General features: G+C 30.2%; 2 protein-coding genes across 6 annotated transcripts in view; both read left to right on the top strand.

The window, feature by feature from the left end:
• The first annotated feature begins 228 nt into the window (after positions 1–228).
• LOC127150178 (egg cell-secreted protein 1.2-like) lies at positions 229–1,533 on the top strand. 2 transcript variants are annotated; one of them, XR_007822220.1, is made up of 2 exons: positions 229–481; positions 1,021–1,533. XR_007822220.1 is itself a non-coding variant. In XM_051087231.1 (2 exons), the coding sequence occupies exons 1-2, from the start codon at positions 529–531 to the stop codon at positions 1,311–1,313; spliced, it is 363 nt and encodes a 120-aa protein (XP_050943188.1). In that variant the 5' UTR covers positions 273–528; the 3' UTR covers positions 1,314–1,533. The 2 variants fall into 2 exon arrangements, 1 of the variants encoding a protein (XP_050943188.1); XM_051087231.1 differs by having other exon boundaries at positions 273–598.
• Positions 1,534–2,880: 1,347 nt separating this feature from the next.
• The window catches only part of LOC127150183 (uncharacterized), a 45,270-nt gene continuing 35,312 nt past the window's right edge, over positions 2,881–12,838 (top strand). The window contains exons 1-2 of one of the 4 annotated variants that reach the window (XR_007822222.1): positions 2,881–3,407; positions 3,603–3,877. Coding sequence is in view for 3 of the 4 variants with exons in the window: in XM_051087238.1 (XP_050943195.1) it covers positions 3,013–3,277; positions 3,603–3,637 (300 nt within the window). In the remaining variant the exon portion in view is untranslated. Of the gene's footprint in view, positions 3,408–3,602; positions 3,878–12,838 lie in introns of those variants that run through there. The other 3 variants (XM_051087238.1, XM_051087237.1, XM_051087239.1) reach the window with 3 other exon arrangements.

Below are 12,838 nucleotides of genomic sequence, written 5' to 3'. Positions count from 1 at the left end.
TATCGTTGTCGTTGTGGTTGTCGTCGTTGTTTTCTTTACTAAGTTATCTTCTCGAGTCCTATAAACTCCACTAATTGTTTGAGAAAAACTTACAATTCAAAAAATTGGATGAACAAAAAAAAAATTTGCACAAATTACTTTGTTTTGTAAAGATATAATAATATAAGCATGTAAAATCTTATTCCTATCACGTTAATCCAAAATCATTAATTAAAAGTCATTTTTCCTCCTTTACCCTTTTCTAAAAAGTCAAATTTCTAAGATTCTTTCAATTCCCCAAAAATCTCAACTCTTCCCCGTAAATGACTGTTCTTCTTCTTATTCTTCTTCTACTGAACAACTGCCGCTCTCAGCCATAACCATGGAAGAGAAAGACAGAGACCACCGTCGCCGTGACTCTCCATCTCCAGAAACGGCCGTCTGGAACAACCCCATTTCCTCGAAATCCTTCCCTTCCCCAACCACCCTCCTCGTCTCAAAGGTACGCTTCTTCTACTATTTCCAACGGCATGTCGTTTTGGGTCTCAGATGTTTTGGATCGGCTCGCTATTCTCAGCGGCAAGGCCATGCCCTTCCTCTATTCTTGGTCCTGTAAAAGGTAAAAAAAATAAAATAAAATAAATAAACACAGGGGTTCTCTGTTCTTTTTCTTCTTTAGTTTTTCTGTTTGGTGGAAGGGGATGATGTGAACTGCTGAAGATGAATTTCTCTTATTTTTTTTTTTTCAATTTCTTGCCTAACATATCTCTCCCCATCACGCATATGGGAAGTTAGTGGAAGAATACTCACGAGGGATGTTATTTCGTCCATGTCCACGTCCATTTCTTTCTTTCAATCTTTGCAAAATTACTACTCTTCCCTCTCTTTTGTTTGGTAAATATATATAGAATCTAAACCAAATACTCCCCTATATAAACCCCCAATGACACAATACATAGACATAAGCTTTAATTGTTTCCTTCTCGAATTTCTTTCCCACCATGACTCTTCTTACAAAATTCTGTGTTCTTTTTCTTTTAGCAATGGTTTTCTCATCCACGGTAGAAGCAAGCCGAGGTGATGCGGAAGTGAGCCCTGCAGCACGAATTAAGTTGGATGGTGCCTTCGATTGTTTGAGATCTCTGCCTCAACTGGGTAAATGTATCGATGATATTCGAGCTATATTTCGAAATCGGCATAAATGGAAAATAAGTTTGAACTGCTGCCATGCAATTAAGAATACAGAACATGAGTGTTGGCCAGAATATCTGAATCTGATGGGCTTCACAGCAAAAGAAATTGGGATTATTGATGAGAATTGCAAGATCAACTAAGCTTTGGAAACCAAGTTAATCTATTTAAATAAAATAATGTGTGGGTTTTCATGTTGTTATATGTTGAATTTCCTGAGTGTTTGTGATGAAGATGACTGAGATGCTTCATTGAATTTTATTTTCTGTCAAAGTTATATCATATTAATGCCCTCGATAATTAATTAGGGGGTTTAAGCTATGCTACTTTTAATATAATTGACTCATGTACTCTCTCTTAACATTCTCTTCTTTCTTTCTTTTCTCTTTTTTTCTTTTCTTTTTTTTTTCTTTTATACAGCATAAATATTATACTGCTAAATATTCTATATATATATATATATATATATATATATATATATATATATATATATATATATATATATATCAAATGGTTATTATAGACAATTTAAATAAAACACAATATGATTGGAAAAAAATTAGATTAGGATGGGGCTGGAGGTTTTATAAAATAAATAAATAAATAAAACAACAATAATTTTCCCCCTATGATCTCTAACAAAAATAATTGGCTTTCTTTTTCTCCCCTCCGAAGTCACTGCCTTCAAGAATTAATAACTTTATGAAATAATAATTAAAAAAAATGTATCATTATCGAAGACATCTCTTCAATAATATATTAGGATCAAAAGCTAAGAGGGGAATACAAGAAGATGGGTTATTGCAAGACATAGGACGACCAGAGGTCTGCCTGTATTTTAGATTGATTTTCATATTTTTGTTTTAAAAGTAATTCATTGAGAGATGATCTATACCAAAAATAGTTAATCAAATATTATAATCATCTCTTTCTTGCTTTTGTTTTATGCTAATTCTTGGTATTAAGATTTATTATTTGACGTATGTTGTTTAATTAGGTTTCAAATTTAAAGATACATACCCGAAATCGGGGTTTCTCTCTCTCCTTTTTAACGAAAGCCCCCTCTCCCCTTGCAATTTATAATTATGAATAAATACCCTATAACTCTCATACTTTGGCTTCTCTCTCATTTTCTTCCTACTAGGATATTGCATTATTATTCTTTGCCATCACTTGGTTGCAACCATAATCATTATCTCACTCAAATAAACTCATTCTTATAAACCTAGAGACTAAAAAAGTACACTTTCAAAATTCAGTAACCAAACATACATATTTTTCAGAACTTGAGATCAAAATGATCATTTTCCCTAAATAAAATCTAATAAAAGGAAGGAATCAATTTGAGACATCCAAGAGTAAATGCATATCAAATTAAATTAGTAAATAAAAAATAATTCAAAATATGAAAATGATGTTAAGAAGGTGAAAAGTAAATATTTATAAGTAAATTAATTTTCCATCACTTATTAACCACATTATGGAAAAGGCAAAAGGAATGTTTTCATCACTTATTTGTTCTTGAAATCATAAAATTAATATCAAGAACTTTGAGTTATATGTTTTAATTTTGTTTTCTACATATTCTCCTTTGAGACATCATTTTTAGTCAACACAACCATTTTATTTGCAATCAAGACCCATTCTTCCCAAACTTGTATTTAGAGGACAAACAAATATTCACCACTTGTTACAAATATGTATAGAGAGAGAAAACCCTAGTTTTCGCTCAATGATCTAAATTTAACAACTAAAATTGCTATAAAATGGTGTTCTCTCGCTTTCCTCATACGATCAACCCATAAGGAAAAAAATAGGCTTACTAAAAGCTAAAACTAAAAAATGGCAAAAACTAGTACGGTTGTTTTCTTTATGTGCATTGTTGTTGTGGTGGGATCACTGCAATTCTCTAGGGCAGACATGACAGCTGAAAGGGACACTGAGATTGAGATGAGATCTAAGTTGTTGCAGAGCGAAATATCCAACGTAATGCCTCAATTCAAATCATGTGTAGAAACCTGCGCGAAAGCATGCATTGCAAAAGACAGTGCCAACACATCGTGTCATTCTACATGTGATAAAGATTGCATGAAAAAGGAAGTTGTTGGTATTGTCTTGAATCTTTGGAGAAATGTTTTTTTTTTAACCAAGACGATAAATAATTTTTTTTGTGTGCGGTCAATTTTAGTTGCGAGGCAAACTTCACTTTTATTATGGAAATTAGTGAGTTTTGTAAGGTAAGGTCGGTACGTGTTCCATACTTTAATATAGTTTTGCTGCTCGAATTTGAAGGGATATGAGATAATTGAAAATTTAGAATGAGAACTCCTGTCAAAATTTAAGGAAAATTTAGTTGTTTAATTCTCCCAACTTATTGATCTTTTTCTTTTTGTGTGTGTATTAACTTGATTTTTTATTCGTCTGTTTTGCAGATAAAATCAGCGACAAACTAGGCATTCGTAATTGACCATGAAATTAAAGTTAGGACGTGGAAAATGGTCGGATCAAGTATAAATTATCTGGATAATTAACATTTCAGAGAGGAAAATCTAAATTCCTTGACCCTCGTCTCTTTCATTTTTGTCATCCAATTGGTTGCTTCTTTATATAAAGGTTTTATGTTATGTATCGGACCGGTCTTCTTTCATCATTATTTTCAACAACGAGATCAATAAAATTCATCTAATTTTTGTGTTTGTTCACATAATTATTTATGTCTTACATTTAATTATTTTTAATCCTAGTGTGTAGAAGAAATTTTGCTACAATATCACATTATTTTTAATCCTAATGTGTAGAAGAAATTTTGCGACAATATCACATTATTATTCAAGTTGTGAGTTTCTTTTGTCACATATGTTTGTTCCATATTATTAAAGAGATCAAGTTTTATGGTCATTAATATGTTTTTTTTTTGTTTTATTAATTACAATTTTGAGATAAGTTTATTTTTAATTGGAATTTCATACCACTACAACAAATGTGACTTTTAATAGCATCTAACCATAACTTTTTAATATTTAGGCTATAAAAATAAAAGGAAAAAAAAGGCGGAAGATGAAATATCGGTAGCGCGAAAAAGCCCCTCCTTATTTTTAGGTTTTTCGCGTTACCTTTCTCAACCCCAAATCCCTTTTTTTCATTGCTTTCAAATTTCCCCAATCTCCCTTTTCTCGCAGATCCTTCCTAATTCGATTTCCCTATTTCAATTTTTTATTTTAGAAAATTTGTACAGAAGAACGCGTGGAGAGGAAGACGATACAACTTCATCTCTCTCTAAGCTTTCTACTGCTTTTTTCGTTAAGTTGAAAGCTCCAAATGGATCAGATTATAAACAAAGTTGGTTATTATTGGTTCAACCAGAAGGCCAGTAAGGAGATCTACTCCATCGGCGATGAATCCCACTTCACTCTCTCTTCATTTCCCCCCTGTTTCTTTTCCTTTATTAATTGTTGTATGATTTCGTTTGCGTTTTCCTTTGTTGTTTTAATTCGTTGTTTTTTTTTAATGTTACAATTAGATGTTGACTTCTCCAGCTTTTGATATTAATTTGATTCCCTTAATTAACATCTAGAACTTTAATTTTATAATGATTCGTTGTACTGATTTTGTTCTTGTTTGTATTTTGGAGAAGAAATTTTGTTCAATAATCTAGGGTTGACAAATTGAACTCCATAGTTTTGACACTTTCTAACTGGATTGTCGTGTTGATGAGTCTACTTAGTCGGATTTCCATCTTGGCTGGCTGAGCGAGCGCACCAACTTTCTCAATTCTGTTCGGACATTTGCTATGTGTCATTAAGCGTCTAGGTTAGCTCAAGAACCCCATTTATTGGAAGGAAAATTGTGTCTTACTAGTTATTTGGAAAGCAAAAAATTCATTATGATGGTGAGTTGATGATCTCATTTTTAGCTAAGGTCGGTACGTGTTCCATACTTTAATATAGTTTTGCTGCTAGAATTTGAAGGGATATGAGATAATTGAAATTTTAGAATGAGAACTCATGTCAAAATTTAAGGAAAATTTAGTTGTTTAATTCTCCCAACTTATTGATCTTTTTCTTTTTGTGTGTGTATTAACTTGATTTTTTATTTGTTTGTTTTGCATATAAAATCAGCGACAAACTAGGCATTCGTAATTGACCATGAAATTAAAGTTAGGACGTGGAAAATGGTCGGATCAAGTATAAATTATCTGGATAATTAACATTTCAGAGAGGAAAATCTAAATTCCTTGACCCTCTCTTTCATTTTTGTCATCCAATTGGTTGCTTCTTTATATAAAGGTTTTATGTTATGTATCGGACCGGTCTTCTTTCATCATTATTTTCAACAACGAGATCAATAAAATTCATCTAATTTTTGTGTTTGTTCACATAATTATTTATGTCTTACATTTAATTATTTTTAATCCTAATGTGTAGAAGAAATTTTGCTACAATATCACATTATTTTTAATCCTAATGTGTAGAAGAAATTTTGCGACAATATCACATTATTATTCAAGTTGTGAGTTTCTTTCTTTTTTGGACAAGTGCAAAACTTTCTTGACACCATACATATCATATCATAATGCATTGCATATCTCATTTTGTTGCAGATGGATTCCTTGAATATTAAAGTTTTTGGTTGAAATATTATAGTAGTGCAACATGCTTTCCATTATCCATAATTTCTCTTGAAACGCACTCCTTCATGAAACATTGAGGAAGATTAAGCATAGTTTGGCAAAATAAATGCTTTCTTTTGGGTACTGGTTCCGGGCTTCTAAAAAATAAAGATCATTGGACTATTTGAGGGTGATAACAATGACCATCATTTGAATTCGGGATTTCTTGAGCATAAAGTACTTTCTTTTCTCAGCATTTGCTGCTGTTGGTTTTGCAGGACCTTTTCTGCTGTAGGTATGGATCCTACTATCATGGTTGTTGGCCTGAATGTTGCAATTCTAGCTGCTATCAAGGCTGCTGGACATGAATCGAATGATATTTATCTTTTTGAGATAAAAGAAGTAACCTTATGTTTTCATCACTAGTAAGGCTTAAAGTTCGAACCTATTCAGTACATGTTGGCTTACTCTAATGCACAACCTTTAACCTACAAGGCATTTGCATCCCAATTTGTGTATTGCTGTAATAAGTTGGGGCTACATCCAGAAAAGATTAATGTCAATGGAGGAGCAATCACCATTGTACATCCACTGGGTGCAACAGGTATGTTTCAAACACAAATAGTTTTTATGAACCAACACTTCAAATATAAGATCCTGATGAGTTAGAAAATATGTTTCTCTTTTAGTATATTTTTCTGAGTTTTTGGAGTATGTTAGTAATGAATCAATGTGTATGCAACATTTGCATTTTTCTCTTTATTTTTTTTTTAGCTTACTTGGTTGTTTAGAGAATAAAAAAGATATTGACTTTTTTTTTTTTTTTTTGCATTTTCTTGCGATTTTTTAACATTCAATAGGGAAAGGAAGAAGAGAAGGGGAAGATAAACATAAGTTGAGTTTTCTGAAACATATAAAGATTAAGATCGTTAGAGGGAATTAATAACTAGACAGGAAGTTGTGTGACTTTTGATGAGTTCTTGCGTAATCTTGGCAATTGTGGTGGATTTTTGAAGCTTTACGAATCTAATGATCGACCAAACTTACCGAAAGCCGCCCTGATCGAATTTATTCAGTGCGGTTCTTCTCTTCTTCAGTTTATCGATTTTGTTGTGATGTATTGAGTTTTCTAAAACAGGGTAGTTTTTTGTTTAGGTTTGTTCTCAAAGGATTTTTTTTTCCTTTATAAACAAAATTGTAATGCAGAGAAGATAACATATATTATTCAATGAGATATTATATGTATAGTTCTATGGTAATTCGAAGATAACATTTATTGTTCAATGAGATATTATATGTATAGTTCTATGGTAATTCTTCTTTTAATAATGTGATTATGAAATGTTAATGAGGCCAAATGGTTTTAATACATACCTACCTTTAATATTGTTATTAGTAGCTCTACAAAAACCGCTATTAAAAGTCAATGATTTTTGCAACGACAACATTCATAAAATACTACAAAAAATTGTTTATAGCTAGCATTTTTTCGATGTTATTAAAAACACTATTGAAACATTTTATAGCGATTTTTCAACGTAATAAAAAATGCTATCAAGATGTTTCGATTCTTACGTTATAAAAAACATTTATAACATCGTATTTGTGCTATCGCTGGGGACATATTATAGCGTTTTGCATAGCGATAAAAAAACGCTATGAAAAGTCATGGACTTTTAATAACATCGGCTACGACAGCATTTCGAAAACGCTATCGAAAATCAACAATAACGTTTTTTTGATTCTATCGTAACTGATATTTCTTGTAGTGTACTATGAAGTGAAAAAAACAATGTTCGTCGAGATGATAGAATAATTGTCTTTGGATGGAAAAAAAATAAAGAGAAAATTGGGAGATGGGTCGAGAAAATTAGGAAATTGGTGAAGGATATATGAAGGGAGAAATTTCCATCCTTAACTCTAATATTTATGTGTTTTTGTTTAATTTTTTAATTTCAATTTTCCATCACTTATTAACCACATTATGGAAAAGGCACAGGGACTTCTTTTAAATATATAGGAGTTCATAAAAGGAATGTTTTCATCACTTATTTGTTCTTGAAATCATAAAATTAATATTGACAACTTTCCCTTTGAGTTACACACGCTAAGCTGTATATGTTTTCATTTTCTACATATTCTCCTTCGAGACATCATTTTTAGTCAACACACCCATTTTATTTGCAATCATGGCCCATTCTTCCCAAACTTGTATTTAGAGGACAAACAAATACTCAACAATTGTTACAAATATGTATAGAGAGAGAAACCCGTACTTTTCGCTCAATGATCGAAATTTAAAAACTGAAATTGCTATAAAATGGTGTTCTCTCGCTTTCCTCATACGATCAAGCAATAAGGAAAAAAAATAGGCTTACTAAAAGCTAAAACTAAAAAATGGCAAAAAACCAGTACGGTTGTTTTCTTTATGTGCATTATTGTTGTGGTGGGATCACTGCAATTCTCTAAGGCAGACATGACTGCTGACAGGGACACTGAGATTTAGATTAGATCTAAGATGTTGCAGAGCGAAATATCCAGCGTAATGCCTAAATTCAAATCATGTGTAGAAGCCTGCGAGAAAGCATGCATCGGAAAAGACAGTGCCAAGACATCGTGTCATTCTACATGTGATAAAGATTGCATGAAAAAGGAAGTTGTTGGTATTGTCTTGAATCTTTGGAGAAATGTTTTTTTTTTAACCAAGACGATAAATAATTTTTTTGTGTGCGGTCAATTTTAGTTGCGAGGCAAACTTCACTTTTATTATGGAAATTAGTGAGTTTTAGTAAGGTAAGGTCGGTACGTGTTCCATACTTTAATATAGTTTTGATGCTAGAATTTGAAGGGATATGAGGCAATTGAAAATTTAGAATGAGAACTCATGTCAAAATTTAAGGAAAATTTAGTTGTTTATTTCTCCCAACTTATTGATCTTTTTCTTTTTGTGCGTGTATTAACTTGATTTTTTATTCGTCTGTTTTGCAGATAAAATCAGCGACAAACTAGGCATTCGTAATTGACCATGAAATTAAAGTTGGGACGTGGAAAATAGTCGGATCAAGTATAAATTATTTGGATAATTAACATTTAAGAGTGGAAAATCTAAATTCCTTGACCCTCTCTTTCATTTTTGTCATCCAATTGGTTGCTTCCTGATACAAAGGTTTTATGTTATGTATCGTTGCGGTCTTCTTTCATCATTATTTTCAACAATGAGATCGATAAAATTCATCTAATTTTTGTGGTTTTTCACATAATTATTTATGTCTTACATTTAATTATTTTTAATCTTAATGTGTAGAAGAAATTTTGCGACATTATCACATTATTTTTAATTCTTAATGTGTAGAAGAAATTTTGCGACAATATCACATTATTATTCAAGTTGTGAGTTTCTTTTGTCACATATGTTTGTTCCATCTTTGTCTGCAGTGTTTGTATATTATTAAAGAGATCAAGTTTTATGGTCATTAATATGTTTTATTGTTTTTATTAATTATAATTTTGAGATAAGTTTATTTTTAATTGGAATTTCAACTGTAAAGTGAAAAATACAATGTTTGTCGATATGATAGAAAAATTGTCTTTGGATGGAAAAAAAATAAAGCGAAAATTGGGAGATGGGTCGAGAAAATTAGGAAATTAGTGAAGAATATATCAAGGAAGAAATTTCCATTTTTAACTCTGAATATTTATGTGTTGTTGTTTAATTTTTTAATTTCATATTTTTGTTTTTAAATTTCCATTCCATTCTATTCTAATCATGATTGTTTTCATTCTTCCTCTATTTTTATTTCAATAATATAAATATTCTTAGCTTGTATTTGTTTTCTACAAAATAATATTATATTTATAAATTTTCTTCGATTAGTGGAATGGAATAACCTTATACTTATATATAATTTTGTTCACTTAGGTATTGTATTATTTAGAATTTAGGACACATGCATATATCAAATGATTATTATAGACAATTTATATAAAACACAGTATGATTGGAAAAATTAGATTAGGGTATGGGGCTGGACGAATAACTAAATAAACCATCAAAATAAATAAACCAATTGTTGACACGGAGATTCTAGCAACAACTATACGCAAAGGACATTTCTTGTACCTCTGAACGTGTCTTAGAGTATTGTTTCTTAGAGAGTAGTATTTGTTGTAAATTGATGGAGTAATAGTAATAACGGCTAAGATTTTTATATTTTAAAGAGTAAAAATTTAATAATAATATAAAATTTTATAATAATTGTTATTTTTAATCTTTTATAAAAAGGAAAAATAAAAACCATTAATGAGTATATCTATCATTTTAAAAAAAATCAATTTATTTTATACAAAATATTTTAATACCATAATTATTCTTTTCTTGAAAAAAATATTTTAACCATTTTTTTCTCATTAGAAAATATAGAGAAATAAAGAAACATAAGTAAAATGTTTGTTTTATTGATCGTGATTATCATTAATAATATTTTTTTAAATCTCAACTCTTAACCGTTCATTTCTTTTCCTTAAAATATAAAGAGAAAGAACGAGGGATAGAGAAAATCTTATCGTTGTTGTTGTGATAACTAATATTTTAGATAGGAAAATCTAATTAAATTCCTTGACCCTCTCTTTCATTTTTGTCATCCAATTGGTTGCTTCTTTATACAAAGGTTTTATGTTATGTATCGTTGCCGTCTTCTTTCATCATTATTTTCAACAACGAGATCAATAAAATTCGTCTAATTTTTGTGTTTGTTCACATAATTATTTATGTCTTACATTTAATTATTTTTAATCCTAATGTGTAGAAGAAATTTTGCGACAATGTCACATTATTATTCAAGTTGTGAGTTTATTTTGTCACATATGTTTGTTCAATCTTTGTCTGCAGTGTTTGATATATTATTATTTGAAGCATGTTGTTTAGTTAGGTTTCAAATTTAAAGATACATACTCGAAATCGGGGTTTCTCGCTCTCCTTTTTAACGAAATCCCCCTCTCCCTTGCAATTTATAATTATGAGTAAATACCCTATAACTCTCATACTTTGGCTTCTCTCTCATTTTCTTCCTACTGGCTACTGCATTATTATTCTTTGCCATCACTTGGTTGCAACCATAATCATTATCTCACTCAACCCCGCGTTTGTCATTAACATCCTTCATAATGAATTCTGGTTAATTACCTAAAACAAAACAGTAACTTGATTGTATTTTATTTCGGTCAAATTTAAATTATATTAATGCCCTCAATACTAAGATGGTTTTGAGCTATGTTTATGATTATATTTGTCATGGCCGTTTAAATTCTAGAATTGACTCATGCGCTCTCTATTCACACCTTCATTCATTCATTCTTTTCTTTACTTTACTTTTTTACAGCATAAGACTATTTCAAAATACTTAGTATAATTTTATTGTTTGGTAAGGCTAATTAACCACATTATGGAAAAGACTCGGGGACTTCTTTTAAATATATATGAGTTCATAAAAGGAATGTTTCCATCACTTATTTCTTCTTCAAATCATAAAATTAATATCGAGAACTTCATAGTTGTGAGTTACACACGCTAAGCTATTGATGTTTTCATTTTCTATATATTCTCCTTTGATATATCATTTTTAGTCAACACAACCATTTTATTTTGATAAATTTATGCTTTTAGTCCAAAAGTTTTAAAAATGTACATTTTTTATTCTTAAGTTTATAAAAATAGACCAATTTGGTCCCTAGATTTTCAAAATGTATATCTTTTCCATCTGATCTTAAAAATAAGTTTAAAAGGTCAAAGAAGTACTTTTTTTTTTAAAAAAAATTATATGATATATAAAATTAGAAAAAAATAGTTTTAGAGATGATATGATTTTTAGAAATAATTTATTTAATTGAAAATGTTATATAATTAATTAAAATAAAATTATATAGTTATTTGAGGGACCTTTTAAACATATTTTAAAAAACATGGGATCGAAAAGGTACATTTTGAAAACTCGGGATCAAATAAACTCATTCTTATAAACCTAGAGACTAAAAAAGTACACTTTCAAAATTCAGTAACCAAACACACATATTTTTCAGAACTTGAGATCAAAATGATCATTTTCCTTAAACAAAATCTAATAAAAGGAAGGAATCAATTTGAGGCATCCAAGAGTAAATGAACATCAAATTAAATTAGTAAATAATAAAAATAAAATTCAAAAAATGAAAATGATGTTAAGAAGGTGAAAAGTAAATATTTATAAGTAAATTAATTTTCCATCACTTATTAACCACATTATGGAAAAGGCACAAGGACTTCTTTTAACTATATAGGCGTTCATAAAAATAATGTTTTCATCACTTATTTATTCTTGAAATCATAAAATTAACATCGAGAACTTTGAGTTACACACGCTAAGCTGTATATGTTTTCATTTTCTACATATTCTCCTTTGAGACATAATTTTTAGTCAACCCAACCATTTTATTTGCAATCAAGGCCCATTCTTCCCAAACTTGTGTTTAAAGGACAAACAAATATTCACCACTTGTTACAAATATGTATAGAGAGAGAAAACCCTAGTTTTCGCTCAATGATCTAAATTTAACAACTAAAATTGCTATAAAATGGTGTTCTCTCGCTTTCCTCATACGATCAACCCATAAGGAAAAAAATAGGCTTACTAAAAGCTAAAACTAAAAAATGGCAAAAACTAGTACGGTTGTTTTCTTTATGTGCATTGTTGTTGTGGTGGGATCACTGCAATTCTCTAGGGCAGACATGACAGCTGAAAGGGACACTGAGATTGAGATGAGATCTAAGTTGTTGCAGAGCGAAATATCCAACGTAATGCCTCAATTCAAATCATGTGTAGAAAACTGCGCGAAAGCATGCATTGCAAAAGACAGTGCCAACACATCGTGTCATTCTACATGTGATAAAGATTGCATGAAAAAGGAAGTTGTTGGTATTGTCTTGAATCTTTGGAGAAATGTTTTTTTTTTAACCAAGACGATAAATAATTTTTTTTGTGTGCGGTCAATTTTAGTTGCGAGGCAAACTTCACTTTTATTATGGAA

Source organism: Cucumis melo, chromosome 7 (assembly GCF_025177605.1).
Source record: "Cucumis melo cultivar AY chromosome 7, USDA_Cmelo_AY_1.0, whole genome shotgun sequence".
NCBI lineage: Eukaryota > Viridiplantae > Streptophyta > Magnoliopsida > Cucurbitales > Cucurbitaceae > Cucumis > Cucumis melo.
This window is presented reverse-complemented; position numbering and strand designations above follow the sequence as displayed.

Bases quoted from the DNA above. Each gene is read 5' to 3' on its own strand.
- LOC127150178 (XM_051087231.1), top strand. From the start codon at position 529: ATGTTTTGGATCGGCTCGCTATTCTCAGCGGCAAGGCCATGCCCTTCC. The intron at 599-1,020 runs GTAAAAAAAATA...TTTTTCTTTTAG, and splicing joins TATTCTTGGTCCTGTAAAAG to CAATGGTTTTCTCATCCACG.